At 47.4% G+C, this 15,362-nt stretch overlaps 1 protein-coding gene across 1 annotated transcript; it reads right to left on the bottom strand.

Annotated features, from left to right (window-relative positions):
* Window positions 1-3,442: 3,442 nt before the first annotated feature.
* On the bottom strand, window positions 3,443-14,999 carry TLX1 (T cell leukemia homeobox 1). Its single transcript, XM_050958210.1, has 3 exons — window positions 14,290-14,999; window positions 10,626-10,827; window positions 3,443-4,904 (listed from the first exon to the last, which is right to left on the bottom strand). Exons 1-3 carry the CDS (start codon window positions 14,762-14,764, stop codon window positions 4,682-4,684), a joined length of 900 nt encoding a protein of 299 aa, XP_050814167.1. The 5' UTR covers window positions 14,765-14,999; the 3' UTR covers window positions 3,443-4,681.
* Window positions 15,000-15,362: the final 363 nt, after the last annotated feature.

The following is a 15,362-nucleotide window of genomic DNA, read 5'->3' as shown; positions in this document are numbered from 1 at the left end:
GTGAGGCTCTGTGACTCTGCAAATCACCAGACAGGAGAGAGACATTAACTAGTGTGAAGTGCTGATCTCCAGCCGAAGGTGTTACGTCCTGCCCCATAGGGACGGTCCATCAACACTAGACAGACTATTGAGAGACATTAAAGAGGACAAAAGATGATTGTTTTGCTCTCCCTCCCCATCTGCGAAGTTGAGTCATTCATGTGGATTCCTCCCATCAGCTGAATTTGCAGCTCAGAGCACAAGGAAGGAGGCAGATAAAAACCCCTAACTAGAAAGAACTGTATCTCTGTGCTGCTTGGACTCTATGGCCTGGTCTACACTGGAGGGGGATCTATCTAAGTTACACAACTTCAGCTACATGAATAACGTAGCTGAAGTCAACGTACTTGGACCTACTCACCCCTGTGTCTTCACTGCGGTGAGTCAACTGCTGCCACTCCCCCATCAATTCCATCTGCACCTCTCGTGGCGGTGGAGTACAGGAGTCAAGGTGAGAGCGCTTGGGGGTCGATTTATCGCGTCTAGACTAGACGCGACAAATCAACCCTGGCCGGATCGATCGCTGCCTGTCAATTCGGCAGGTAGGGTAGACATACCCTAAGAGGCAATGTTTGCTAAGCATGAGGAAGAGATCCACAGTGCTCAGCCTGGGTTAGCCCAAAAAGTCATCTTGATCTTATTATAGAAGCTTCTATTTCTTTTTGAAACTTGAGACTGAAACTCATTTGCATGTGTATGTTCACCTGTTTTAACCTTGTAAAGAATTCTCTCATTTCCTTTTCCTAGTTAATAAATCTGTATATAGTTTACTAGTGGATTGGCTACGAGCATTGTCTTTGGTGTGAGATCTAAGGTGCAATTGACCTTGATCCTGCCATGAGGGCAGGGGACTGGACTCGATGATCTCTCAAGGTCCCTTCTAGTCCTAGAGTCTATGAATCTATAAGATCTTGCGTCACTGCACACAAATCCAGCTGCATATTTCATGCTCGATTTGTTTGGATTTTTTCCCCTTCTGCCAATGCTTGTTGCACCTTAGTTTGTTTGTCCTAGCTACTGGCAGACAAACAATGGAAATCCATTTTGAACTCTGAGAGGTTTCGCACCTGGGACTTGCAGGGATTTAAGGTAAATGGAAGTGAAAAACAACTTTCCATGTGTCCTAGGGTGATTTTATTCCTGAGCCCAAATAGGTACAATATGAAAAATCAAATCAGCTTTCAGCATTATATAATAGCCCCTGGCTAAATCTGAGGTAATGTCAGTATACAAAATAGATATAATTATATCTCATTATTTCATGTCATTCCTTATCATTTTAATTCCATCACATTTCAGGCAATTTTTTTAATGTTTAGGTACACATTGCTTTAATAATTTGAAGCCTGTATGCTGCCATCAAAACCATTTTGCAGCTAAACTCATTTTAATAAGAAGAATAAGAAAAATGGTTTAACAGAAGACCCTTCCAGAAATGATCTTTCAGAAACAGAGGAATGGTAAGATGGTTTTCTGTATTTGATTTTACTGCTAGTCTCATTTCATACTGAGCTTATATTCTTCTAACCAGAAAGATTGCTACCAAAGTAAAGGATTTTCTCATTTCTAAAATAAAATATTGCTAAATGCACACACATAAGCAAACACACATTTGGGTGTGTAGCTTTCTTGGGAAATATTTTGAAGTATAAAATGAGTCACTTTGCAATTCTAAAATAGCTGTTTGGGTATGAAATTGTAAAGAATTGATATGTCATAATACTAAACAGCAAAATATTCATCATATTAATAGTGAGCACTGTGCTCATTCTGATTGGTCAGTGCCTTGCCCTGGAAGGACACTTGAAAACAAAACCACATCTTAGCCCTATTGCTAATATTAAGTAATCAAAGATCGTATTCTCGCCTCTTCCTCTCTAGCTCCCCACACTTAAACAGGCACTTAGAGTAGAGAAAGGAATTCAAAGTTACAAAAAATCTTTGGCACGTGTCTGGGGAAATGCAAACGATTTTATTCTGGCTGCTGTTTGTGAACAGTTGTGTAGGATATAAACAGATCTGCAAAAAAATCAGTTTTCTTTGTACTTACTTCTCTCTGTTTGTGCTTCTGTGTGCATACGCGTCTGATTTAAGGATCAAAAAACCTTGAGTGCCATGAATTTTGGGCTCAACTCTGCCGTAATTAGTAAAAAAAAATTAAAAAATCTTCTTTGCTTTGCCCTGCTGTAACTTGCACTGACATGATGTTTACAGCTTTCTAAAATCACGGAAGACTCGGGCTCTTTTCTTACATGCTTTCTGCACTGAGAGCTTGACACAAACCTCACTGCAGCCAATGACAGTCTCTCCGTTACTGTCACTAGGCTTCGGCTCAGGCTCTCGCTGAATTTGGAAGCTGGCCTTTTAAGGGCCTGATCCTGCAAACATCTCTGAGCCAGTAATGCTTGTGAGCAGAAATAAGCTCCATTATGAAGTCAGTGCAACATCTCCAGGTAGCATAAGCCCTAATGGCCTAGTCCAAAGCCCACAGAAATCAGAGAGAATTTTTTCCAGTGACTTCAGTTTGCTTTGGCCAAGGGTTTGTCTACATGAGGAATAGGATTCTCAAACAGGGAGCAATTGCACTATAAGGATTCCGGTCAACTTCTCCCTATAAACAAGCCCTAATATCTATAGAATGGCCAAAGCACTTAAAGACGAGCTTAATTTTAAGCATACAAGTCATCCCATTCCAATTCAGCAAAGTCATAGAATCATAGGACTGGAAAGGACCTCGAGAGGTCATCTAGTCCAGTCCCTGCACTTGTGTCAGGACTAAGTATTATCTAGACCATCCCTGACAGGTGTTTGCCCAACCTGCTCTTAAAAATCCCCAATGATGGAGATTCCACAACCTCCCTGGGCAATTTATTCCAGTGCTTAACTACCCGGACAGTTAGGAAGTTTTTCCTAATGTCCAACCTTGCTGCAATTTAAGCCCATTGCTTCTTGTCCTATTCTCAGTGGTTAAGAAGAACATTTTTTCTCCTTCCTCCTTGTAACAATCTTTTATGTACTTGAAAACTGTTATGTCCCCTCTCGGTCTTCTCTTCCCCAGACTAAAATCCTTAGCATCTGCTTAGTTTAAGCACATAAGCAGTCCCAAAGAAGTGCTTAAAGTTAAGAAACTGCTAAGTGTTTTGCTGGTTTTATACCTAAAAATGTTTGCAGGATTTGGGGTAAAACGTATGACATACCCCCTAGGTGCTGAAGCCAGGAAGACTCTACATAAATGGAAAGGAGATGTTAATTCCATTTATACCTCAACCTTAATTTTGAAGGCAGTTCCCATGCGACGCCTGGTGTAATATTCCCTCTTGGAACTCAGTACAAAAACAAGAGCAGAGCCTTAGCTGATTTGTCCAGTATCCTGGACTCTTTTTTTTAATTCTTTTGTATCCACATAAATTACACAAGCACTTTATAAAATGAATACACATGAAACACCTTAGAAGTGCATAACTTAAAACAAACAAACAAATGCCTTTAAAAAATCTCGCTGAAAATATTTTTGATTGATTGTTTGTACCAGCCGCTTAAATTGGCAGTGCTGTTTTAGATTATAAGTAACTGAAAAATATATACTGTGTATATATATCTATACATATATATTCCTGGAGTTTGCTATAAGAAGTGCTTGACTTAAGCATGTCTCCTTCCCTCAATACAATTAAAGAAAGGAGTTAAACAGTTGAAAGTGAAAGATTTTCCCCAAATAAGTTGACTTCTAGAGCAAAAAAAGGAAAAGAAAATATTGAACAACATTTGTAAATAATACCAAAATAATCCACTGAATGAAACTGCATTGTCTCTGCAGAATGCCACAGATGTCTTGAGGGTTATTAAAATATAAGTTGATCAATGCAGAGTCTGTGGTATCCAGGGAAACAGTTTGGAATCTTCATACAATTATTTGCAATATGGTGTTTACTATCTTCAAAGGTCTGTCAGTTTCGTCTCTTATTCCCACACTGGAAAAATATAATAATTAAAAGGAAGAAGAGACATTCCTAGGTGAAATCCAAGGAATTCACTTCCTCTGCAAGTGGAAATCACCAGGCAAAAGAATAAAGCTGAGCTGTGTTGTCCAATTGTTGAATCCAGTCTGTGCACGTCTTTTGCACCAATGACCCAGGCAGAGGCGAGGGGGGGGGAGGTGTTAAAGAAATGTCAAAGCTCCATTCCAAGGAAGGGAGAACTATTTAATTTTAAATGCCCAGGCTAAAAAATTCATACGAAGAAACCGAAGGCCTGCAGTGGCTGCAGACAGAATCCAGGGAAGATTTCCTTCATGGATTCTGAAAGGATGACATGGAGCTAACATATTTTTTATTTTCTGGGAATAATTACGGGAGCTTTTCATTGTTCATTGTCCGGTAATGGAGACTTTCAAAAGACAAAAAGGGAAATGCTGCTTTTATCTGAATAATCCCGCAGGTGATTGGACGCGTCTCTCTTTTTTTCCCCCTCCCCTTCTTCCTGCCAAGAGGATATTTGCTGACTCAGCACATTGGAAGTGTGGGGCTCTTGGGTGACAGTGTGTGCGGGTAGTTTCCTGTTGGGAAGAAGGATGCTTCGCTCTGTGCTGGAGCTTGGGTGGCTCGTAACGCAGTGTGTGTGGGGGGGGACTGGGTCGTGGACTCTATTCACAAGCAGAGGCGACGGAGGTGACACTGGTGATCTTGGATGAGTCATCGGACCAAGGCTGGAGGTTCTGGAGGGCGAAGAGGGAAGAGTTGTGGACACAGATGGGGTCTGCCTGGAGGGGCTGATTGATGCTTTTCTGGAAGGCCTCCTGCTGGAGCTGCATAAGGATACGGTTGGCTTGCTGTCTCTCGGCCTCCCTCTCCTCTGCAGTTTGTCTCCTGGGAGAAAACAATAATCATGAATGACTTATATCATAGTAAAACTGCCCTGCTGTGTTCAAGGCCTCACTGTGCCAGGCGCTGTAGAGACACACAGTGAGAGAATCATGGAAGGCCACAAAGCAGGGAATAGTATGCATGTCTCCTGAGTCTCAGCCCAGGGCACTAGCCACTGGAGAACACTGTCTTTCCATTACCTTCCTTAAGGAAAGGGAAAGTACCAAGCAAAATCCAAAGCTTCCTTTGTGGCCATGGGTGCAGGACATGTTCTGATCAAGGAAGCTATGAATTGTCCAAAGCAGCAGAGAAGACCAAGGTGGAAGAGACCTAACTAAGTTAAATCTCTCCCTCCCTCCACCCCGTCCCACTGGCCAATGCAAGATTGCTCCCAGTTCTCCAGGACTGTGCTCAGCCTACTGCAAATGACTGGGAAATTATTCCCGAGAGGTCCCAAGGAAAGGCAGACTTCCTTCACTCGCCCAATGTCCGAGCTCCACTGGCAACAGCTTTGAGGGAAGTGACCAATTCCTTTGGTCTCCGGGGAGATCCCTTTTAGCACAGCACTCCCTCCAGCACACACACACACACACACACACACACACACACACACACACACACACACACACACACACACACACACACACACAGCCCCTTTAGCACAGCACTCCCTCCAGCACACACACACACACACACACACACACACACACACACACACACACACACACACACACAGCCCCTTTCCTGGGTGCCCAGATAGGCCTCTTGAAATAACTTTGGCCAAAACCTGAGCTCCTTTCTCAGGCAAAACCCCATTGACTTCAGTAGGTGAGGCTCTCGGGATAGAACCATGCAGAAAGTTCTGTTCCATCCCTCCAGTTGTACACACTGCAGAAAGTGGAACACCAGGGTTGGTCTGATCGCTCCTGGAAACCATGTGACCTACTGTGGTTCTCAGGTTACAGTGTCTGTAGATGGGCTCAACTCACTGTCTTTCCGGTTCCTTTTCAGTATGTTCCCCCCGGGGCTAGCCAGCCATAGAAAATCAAGCAGGACAGATGGAAGTTCACTGATTCAAATGGAAACCAGGACTAGCTCTCACCCCATTGTGCAGCTGGGTTCCATGGCACTGTTGCCCGCTTTGGAGTATCCAGTGTGGAAAGCACGATATATATGAATGAATCAAAGGCCCCAGGAAAATATGCACCACCCAACTCAAGTTTTTCTAGCATATTAGGCCTTTGTTTTTGCCATATGAGGTACAGAATAGCTCCCTTTAGGAGGTGTCCTGGTATGAAAAGCAGAAGCATTTCGTCTGCCTATCCACCCTGTGTCAAAAATCAGCCAACAAAAATTCCTTCCCTCTCTGCTATTTCTCTGCTTCTCTAGTGGTAATCACCAGATTTATGGCCTTATCTGTCATTTTCCTGGCTCTGTACTGATCCTTCACACTTTGTAATGATTGTTTTAAAAATCAATTTATAATGAAACCACTGTTTATTTGGGTTTTCTTTTGCTCTTGATCTCCTGAAAGGTTTCAGTTCATAACCCATTAGAGCTGGAAAAAAAATAAGCTGCAGGTTATCTGTGGGAAACTGGAGTCCTGCCGGCTGTGGAAAGTTGAAGGACACCAAGCAGAGTCTCAGCGCAAATACAGTGGAATGTTATTGACGAGAGTCACTGCATGTATATTTCACATCTACAAAGAGCATGAAATATACATTTCTATCTGCTCTCCTCAATTTCCTCCCTGACCCAGGCTGCTTAATTCACCTCGCATTGTTTATTATGTAGCTGAGCCGATGTGTGATTTCATTCGGCAAAAGCCGTTCTGAGGCCCGGGTTTTATTAAAGACGCGGTGTAAAATAAGTTTGGCTGGCACTAATTTCTTGACAACTGTCAGGTCATAGCTTCATGGAGACAGCCCTGCAACCTTCTTCTGCGACTTCAAAACCACCACCACCACCGATATGCGCCGTGTTAAAACAGGGCAAAATTCAACCTACGCAGCCAATTATTTTCTGAATAAGCGGCAAGGAAAGAATTGCATAAATAATGTACGAGTTTTCCTTCCGCAGCAAATTTACTCTTGATGCATATTTAATATTGTTTTGACTTCATCGAGAAATGGAGCGCGGTCTCCTTTATAATTAGTGGTAACCGATTATTAATTTCACACTGGGACATTATTCTCAGTTAACACAGTTCGCAGCAAAAACGAAAAAAAATCATTTTTCAAACCCAAGGAGAAATAAATACTGCACGGTGTAAAAACACCAGGATCCAGGCAATTTATTTAAATATTGCAACGGAAGGGCAACATATTAGTAACAATCATTTAATACAGCCCGTTGTCTTCACTGCAAATATGTGAATTATGGACGATCTTCCCCCAGCACGAATGAAGTGTCTAGCCAGGGCCCTGCCCTATCCTGCTCCGATGGGGGATTTTCAGGGAGAGCAGGATCTGCGCCCAACGTAGTAAAGGACACGGGCGCGATCATAAAGGGGTTTTTATCGGTGCGAGGATTTAAGGCTCGGACCCTGTATCACTGTATGGCCCCGCTCCGCTCCCCTTCTGCTCGCCCAGCGCTTTCCCTGTTGATTGCAATGGCTCAGGGCTGAACGTGAGCGACCAGGACTCGGTGACACTGGTTTGTTCCCTGTTCCGTGACACTCTGGCAAATCGCACCGCTGCTGCCCTGTGGAAACTTCCTCCGGACCAAGCATCGATCTCATTCCCCTGCAGCCCCTTCCCCGCGCGGGCAGACCCCAGACTGGCCCTGACTTCGCACTTCGCTTTGCGGTCCCCAGCAGGAGGTTGTGGGGTTACAGTTAAGAATTATTCAGGCGGCTACATTGTGTATGCAACAAGTGTCCGGGTACCTAAACCTCCGGCGATTGTCCCCGTTCGGATCCCACTCCTAGGAAATAGCAGAACGTGTAGATTTGCCGTTGAGCCAGAGCGGTGGCGCGCTAGGGACTCGGGTTTTCTATATATTGTGTTTGCTTCACACGCTCAGAGAATGTTAGTCTGAATTTAACTTTTTTGTAATTCACTTCTTTCCTGTTTCCCTTCTGGGGCCGCAAAAACGATCCCCTAGCAGTTCTGCACTGAATATCCCACTCTCCAGCGGCGTGGTTGTGTGAGGGAGAGTGAAAGCTTTCCATCATCCACCATTTCAGTCCTAACTCCTGGGCTGGACAATAAACAATAAATGACTTTAGACTCATTGAGCTCGGAGCCCGGGAAGAGTTATTTCAGACTCAATGATCTTTATTAAACCTCGTGTATGTATTGAAACATCCGTCTTTCAATTCCTTTTGGCACATCCTAGCAAACGCGGTTGTGTACAATTCTCGAGCTAAACATTATATATAATCTCCTATATTTGTCTGTTTTTCCCCGAAAACTCACATCTATCTGTCTGGGATATTTTCCCCATTAACGCTAGCAGAAATCTGACGTTTAGCAAGGAAGGGGAAATGGATTTGTAACCGCGTAGCGCTACTGTGCATGAACGATTTTTAAAAGCAAATTGAGACCAACCTATTCTAGATGAGAGCTGATCTAGTGTGGATTATAAATAGCTTTGTCCAATGTATACAAGACGATTTTAAAAAACCCAGGCAGACGGTGTGTTTTGTTCTGCGGAGGACTGGAGGATATAACCTCCGAGCCCTTTAAAAATCAAGTCAATAACGACTCAGAACTCCACATTAGAGATTTCAAACCATGATATATAAAAACTTCCTTTGTAACAATGGTTATTGTCACACCCTTTCTTGGCTGGCACCGTACGCTGAAGGGGAAGTAAAGAAAACGAGGCGGGTTTTATTTCTTAAATGGCCTTTGTGTAAGTACAAAACCCCAATGGGATTTGTTCAAAGTTTAAACCCCCTCGCTTTTAGCGTACCTAGGCCCTTCAAAGACTTTCAGATCTACCCCAGTTCATTTCCCCGGCACTTTCAGGACTCCTGGGACTTTTCAAATAAACGTCAGATCATCTTGCTGTCTTCTTAGGGCACGGTACTGAAATCCACAATCCCGTATTACTAATCTGAATGTTCTGGCTGCTGGTGGGAAAATGAATAGCTCGATTCATACCCTCCTGATACGTGGGGAACGGCTTATGGCAACATTCCCTCTCTTTGCAGAGTCCCTGACGGGAGACAATTCTGTTCTATTGCCTCATGGCCCAGGAAAAGAGGTTGTCTTCTTGTGCTCCTTTACCCGAGCCGAATTAATTCACAAAACGCTACATTTACAATTACAGAGCCATGTAGGTCCACACAGGCGCTTTTCGATCAGTACAAATAGTCATAACAGAAAAAATAAAATACAACAAACACCCTCAAAGGCCATAGAGTCAATGACATGCTAGAGTTTGTACAGGTCCTTCTCCTCCAAAGTGTTTACAGCTCCCCAAAATACACCCCAAAGATGCCTATTCACGGTAAAAATTGCCTCCCCGTTGAGTAGCCTCTTTTTTTTTTAATGAAACATCATTTTTCTCCTCTGGAAATGGTTTTCCATTATTACTGTTCCCTATATAAAACTACCAGGCCAGTTTTAAGACAGTTGGAAGAGAACTGTTACCCTGAGAAGGACTCGGGGGAAGCTCATTAGCTGGTATAAATTGCCTCAGCTCTGGGGGGAGTAGAGAGAGTCCATCAGAAATCCACTCCCAAACAGTTTCATTGATTGTTGCTAGGCCATGAATATATATATGAAGGGGGCGTATTTTTCTCACAGGTCCGATGGACAGAACTGCCGGTGTTTGGGGACACCCGCCTCCTGCATTTAATACCATATGTACTTTTTAAGGCACTAAACCAAAAGGATCCCCCACAAAGAGAGAGAGAGAAAAACTGGTGTCTGACACACCTTCCTGAACCAAAATCAACAAGGAGTCCTTGTGGCACCTTAGAGACGAACACATTTAAGCTTATGCCTAAACAAATGTATTAGTCTGTAAGGTGCCACAAGGTCTCCTCGTTGTTTTTGCTGATACAGACTAACGCAGCTACCCCCTGAAAGCGTCCTGAACCAAGTTTCTCCGCACGCAATGCCTGTTCTGTGTCCTGCATCTCCACTCCACTTCACTTCTGCTACCGCACGTGGCCAGGTCACTGATCCGGAGTGATCAACGCTGACCAGTTCCCCCGAGGGTAGACACCTCTCTCCTGCTGTGGGGTGTGAATGGGCACCTCCGGGTGTGTGCCCCCCTCCCATCAGCGCTCGTTTTAACCCACCACAAAACTCCCCCTCTCTCGGGCTAAGCACCCGGCTTTGCTGAACACAGCTGTGTCCCCGGTGCAAAGCAGCCGGTCCCGGTGCCCGAAACCGCAGGCTCTGATTATTTTCACATTCATACGGCCTGGCTGTTTCTTCCAACTGGACAAAAGCTCCGATTCTGAAACCATTTTAACAGCAGCGGCCTGCGAGGAGAGACACAACCCCACTCCCCACAGAGGGGGCAAACCTCTGTCACACACACAGATCAACACCCGGGGGATAGCCCCGAGTTGTGCCTGCGCAGTACTAACCACACCGACGCGCAATAACACAACGCACGCGAGACAAAGCACAGAGAGGCAGGTCATAAAGGAAGCAAAGCCCAGACAACGTGCAAAGACAATAGACACAATCACACACCGGACCAAATACACCCCACCAGACAAAGCGCCCCCCCCCACCCGAGAAGGGATTCGCTTCTCACCTCCATTTTGTCCGCCTGTTCTGGAACCAGGTTTTCACCTGGGCATCTGTCATCTTGAGGGCCTTGGCCAGGGCTGCCCGCTCGGCAGAGGCCAGGTACTTCTGTCGGTGGAACCGCTTCTCCAGCTCGCAGATCTGCAGCCGGGTGAAAGATGTCCTGGGTTTCTTCTTCTTGGGCGGCGTCCGGTTCTGGTAGGGGTGACCTATACGGCGTGTTACAGTGAAGGGTGAGAGGGCCACTGGGGTGGGAGACGGGGCGAGGGGTGGGGGTGGGGGTGGGGGTGGGGGGCAAAGAAGCAAGCAGCAAAATATCAGGAGGGGTCCACAAGCCATAGCAGAGACAGACACAGAGAGAGGAGGTGAGGCTAGTGGGCAGAGCCTGGCCTGGGGTGCGGGGGGGGGGCTACCAGGGCCCATGCTGCCCTGAGCTATAGCTGCTAACAGCATGCTGCAAAGCACCCCCTCCCCAGGCCTAACCTTCCCCAGCAATAAACCCCCCCTCTCTGCCAGGGCCTTCTCAGACACCAACATCCCTCAGCCCAGAACCCTACCAACACCACCCTTCCGCCGCGGCCCGCCCGGCTCTCCCTCTGGGGCAGGGCGGGCGAGGGAGCAAGAACCAGGAGCGGCCGATGTTAGCAATGCGCAGTGGGGAGATGCCTGGTGCTGCTGGAAGAGCCCAAACAGAGCAGGAAAGGCCCAGCCTCATCCCTTGACTTCCCAGGAGCCGGGTCGGCGCTCCGACTGCTATACTGAGATTTGGGGGAGGGGGTTCTTTTAACGCGTTTTTGTCATTGGCAGCAAGCTGCTCTTTCCCCACATCAAACCGCGAAAATAGGCCCTCGTGTAAAGAGGAAAACTACCCCCCCCCCGCGAGAAAGTTCCTGGATTGCTCTGAATGTGACACATCCGATTAATGGCATTAGCAATACAAACACGGGCTGCTGGGCTAAGAAAGCTGGGGGAGGGGGGATACTTTGTGAATGAATCAGCTCTCTGATATTGACAGATTGCCACAATTCAGATTTGCTTTAGTCCGTGGTGTATAGATGAAGGTGAGATTTTTTTGGTCTGGTTTTTTTGTTTGTTTTGCTTTCAGAAATCCTTTTGGTCGCGCTGTTTAATCCAATTAATAAAGTATCTGCCATAACTGATCATCTATTTCCCCTGGATTAGGACTGACCGTCCGCACAGAATATTCTCTTTAAACCTGAATATCCGACCGCGGCCTGATGTAAAATGAAGTTTACACTCCGCTCCTGCACCAACTCCCGCGGAACAAGGACGCGTGTTTACTCCCCGCCCCCTTCTCGCTCTATTCAGCCGGGAATCGCTGAAGTGGATCGAAATCGTTTCGATGGGAGGCTAGTAAATGCAGAAACGGCTCCTGGAATTAGCGTTGCTGTTTATTAAATCGTAGCTGTTTGCATTAGTTGCGGAAGGACATCTTCAGGCCTGCAGCACTGAAGTGAAGTACAGGGGTCCCGCCCATTCAATAGAGAAGATAGAAACAGACTGTTATTCGAGAGATCTAAAATGTCTTCTGTCTACATGCATCTCCGTCTGCTCATCGGCAGCGCCTTGCACCCCTCTCGCTCGCCATTAGAACTAAGCTCCCGCTGGGACAGTCCCTTTGCGAGACAGCGCAGAAAACGTGCGTCCCGCTCCCTGTTCCGACTCAAATGCAATCAGGCTGGGAGGTAATGGGAAAATATAGGCCCCTAAATCTTTTAGAGCAGCTAGTCGGTCCTGGAGCTAAACGGCACCTTCCTTCCGCACAGCGGATGAAACTCGGAGGAGAGGGGAACATTTGCTGTAAATTTAAGGCAAAACGGCCTTTTGCCATAGTTGCCTAATTTGGATCCATCATGCATTTACGCCCCCCCCCCATTACTACTCAGATCTGCGACATGGGTTCAGAGCACATGGCAGAGCTATTCCAGTGCACAAGGTACAGTGCATCCCACAGGGAATGATCCGTCCCGTTTCTAACAGTTAGACATTCCCCGTCTTTAAACGCATCAAGTTTAATACTCAGCAGTAATAATAACTCATAATACTACGGGAGGGACTTTGTCTCTGGGAAGCCCTTTCGTACAGTGTTTCTACACTGACATTTCTAGGTACATTCATCTGTCTTTAACCAGCCTAATTCTCCAAGTTTATTATATTCCCCGGTTCCCACTCAGGAAAAAAATTCCACTTGTGGCCAGGAGAGTTTGGCCCGTGGAATAGTAATAAAGGTAAAATATTCTGCAATTCTAAGGACGCCTTTCATCCGAGGATCTCCAAGCGCTCTCGAAACAATGATTAAATTGAGCCTTATTCCCCCTGGGAGGCAGATAAAGACTTCGTTCGTTTGTATTTTTAATTATATAAGTAAATTGATATCAGCTCAAAATTCGATTTAAAAATAATCGCTCCGGTTGATCACACTGGGAAGTATAAATTAACTAGGAGCCGTTTTAAAGAGGACGGAGTTTTCCCATTTTACAATTTCTCTGCCGTTTCAACACACTCAGTTTGGTGGGGGGTTCGTTTCCCAGTTCCCACCCGAACAGTCCTCCCGCCGCCCACTAGACACCGCTTTGGGTCTGGGCTGGGGGTAAAAAACTGAATCCGAAAATGAAGCGAACGAGCGGCCCTTAAATCCATTGCTCGGCCCTGCCGGGGGAAGCCGCCTTGTCTGTTCATTAGTATAGGATGCACTAGCCTCGCTCGGGAACTGCACAAACACAGGTCGGCCGAGGACATTTACATTGACCCGTAATCTTCACTGAAGAAAAACCAGGACAAAAACTTGTTCAAAATCAGAGACACGTGAAATCCCTTTTGGAGCCTCGACATAATTGAACGAGGGAACTTCGGTTCCCTCTCGGTGCCCGCCTGTGCTTAGAGCCGACACAGGAACTGTCCTTCCCGCAACAATCTGCCTCCATTAAACCCTCCATTTCCAAATAATCCGCACGTAGCTTTCTCCCTCCAGGCGAAGTTACGGATCAAAAAACATCGATGCTTTTCCGAGCTAAACCCCCCTGGAAATCAGAGCCTGAAAAAACTTTTGCAACTATTTTAGGGGCGAGTTTAAAGGAATTAAATGTCGCATCCATGGTTCATTTATTGTTATTATTAAAGCCTAATTGCTTTCTTAGTCCGATCGTATCTGTACTGCTGAGCGATTCATTTACACAGCCCGCTCCCCCTTGGCTATCTTCGCACCCAGGAGCCAAAATGCACTTGGTGAATCGTCCCAACCCACTGGTCATTAATAAATAATCCCATCCAGGCGGATTCACCCCCGGGATCACGGATTGTGGGGCATCCTTCGACACTGGACTTTCTTTCCTCATCGGCCTCATTACTGTCTGCCCAGGGGCTGGCCCGGGACTAATTCTATGTAGGGCTTCGCCTCTCTGTGCCCATTGCTCAGAACCTGTAGAGCGGGGCCGGGGGCTTGGTAACCACCCCGGAATTGATGGATCAGGCAGCGGCAGGCGCCCCAGGCCAATGCAAAGGGCAGCGAGGGGAGGCCAGGGCGGCGGGGAGGGAACCTGCTGTCGCCCCCCATGTGGGCCAGGCAGAGAGGTGCTTGGGACCCCGACAGGCGAGGGCAGAGAGGCCGGCGAGCCGGGCTGCAGCGCGCTGGGAGCCAGGGCGGGACTCACCTGTGAACCTGTCTTTCGTGTATCGCCTGTTGCTCTCCATCCAGGGGAAAGTGAGTCCCGTAAGGTTGTTCATGGGGTTCGCCGAGGGCACGGTGGGCATCCCAGTGGAGAGGGGCTGGTGCGCCCCGCCAGCCAGCGGCCTGTGCGCTGGCACCCGGATCACGCCCCCCGCCGAGCTCAGGCTGTTCCCGTTCATGGCCACCCCCATGTTGACGTTGTAGGAGCCGGGCAGGGAAGCCATGCTGCAGGCTCCCGGGTAAGCCCCGGCCGAGCCGCCGTTCGCCCCGTAGCTGCCCGTCATGCTGTTGTACGCGCTGCTGACGATGCAGCTCAAGCCGTAGTCGGAGGAGTCTTGCAGCCGGGAGCCGGAGATCATGCAGCTGCTTTGGTCCGGGTTGTTGAGGATCTGGTCGATTCCAAAGCTGATGGGCTCGGCGTGGTTCTGGTGGAGGTGATGAGCCCCTATGTGATCCATGCTGCCGCTCCTAATCCCCCTGAACAACAAAAAAGGTGGGTCCCCCCCACCCTGCTCCAGGCCAGAGCCGGCTCAGGGACGGGATTTACACCGCGCGCCGCTCCGGTTCGCTTCGCTTCTCCCCAAAGCCTCCGAGGAGGCTGGAAGTGGGGAAAGAAGGGCTGGAAAAAAGCGAGAGCGGAGATGGGAAGAGAATGGGGGAGTGCGAGCGCGCGTCTGGACTCCGGCTTGGCTGCGAGGGCATCAATCATGTTAGCAAAAGGCCTGCTGCTTGTAGGCCCTGGGTCTCCATTGGCTGGATCCTGAGAGCGGCTGAGTGAATGACAGTCAGCGAAGAGAGAGAGAGAGAGAGAGAGAGAGGGGAGAAAAGGAGTTTCTTCGCAAGCCCAAAAAACCCAGGCTAGCCAGAGCCTTATAAAGTCAGGTCACCCCAGCTAAAGCGCAAAGGAGTCAGTCTGCAACTGCCGACCCTTTCTGTGTGCGATGACTGGCTCACGTTTTCTCTAAACATCCACAGACCCCCGCACCCCCCTCTGGTGTATTTCTCGTTCCTCCCACCCGGCCCCGGGAGAGGCTAACGGCCACGCGTGCCTTTCCG

This window comes from Gopherus flavomarginatus, chromosome 6 (genome assembly GCF_025201925.1).
Source record: "Gopherus flavomarginatus isolate rGopFla2 chromosome 6, rGopFla2.mat.asm, whole genome shotgun sequence".
Taxonomy (NCBI): domain Eukaryota; kingdom Metazoa; phylum Chordata; order Testudines; family Testudinidae; genus Gopherus; species Gopherus flavomarginatus.
The sequence above is the reverse complement of the archived record's forward strand: the minus strand, read 5'-3'. Positions and strand labels throughout refer to the sequence as shown.

What these genes read in the sequence shown, in the direction of transcription:
- TLX1 (XM_050958210.1), bottom strand. Translation starts at nt 14,764, where the DNA reads ATGGATCACATAGGGGCTCATCACCTCCACCAGAACCACGCCGAGCCC. An exon ending in CACGAAAGACAGGTTCACAG is followed by an intron (nt 10,828 to 14,289) that starts GTGAGTCCCGCC and finishes CACGCCGTATAG; the next exon opens with GTCACCCCTACCAGAACCGG. An exon ending in AACAGGCGGACAAAATGGAG is followed by an intron (nt 4,905 to 10,625) that starts GTGAGAAGCGAA and finishes GTTTTCTCCCAG; the next exon opens with GAGACAAACTGCAGAGGAGA.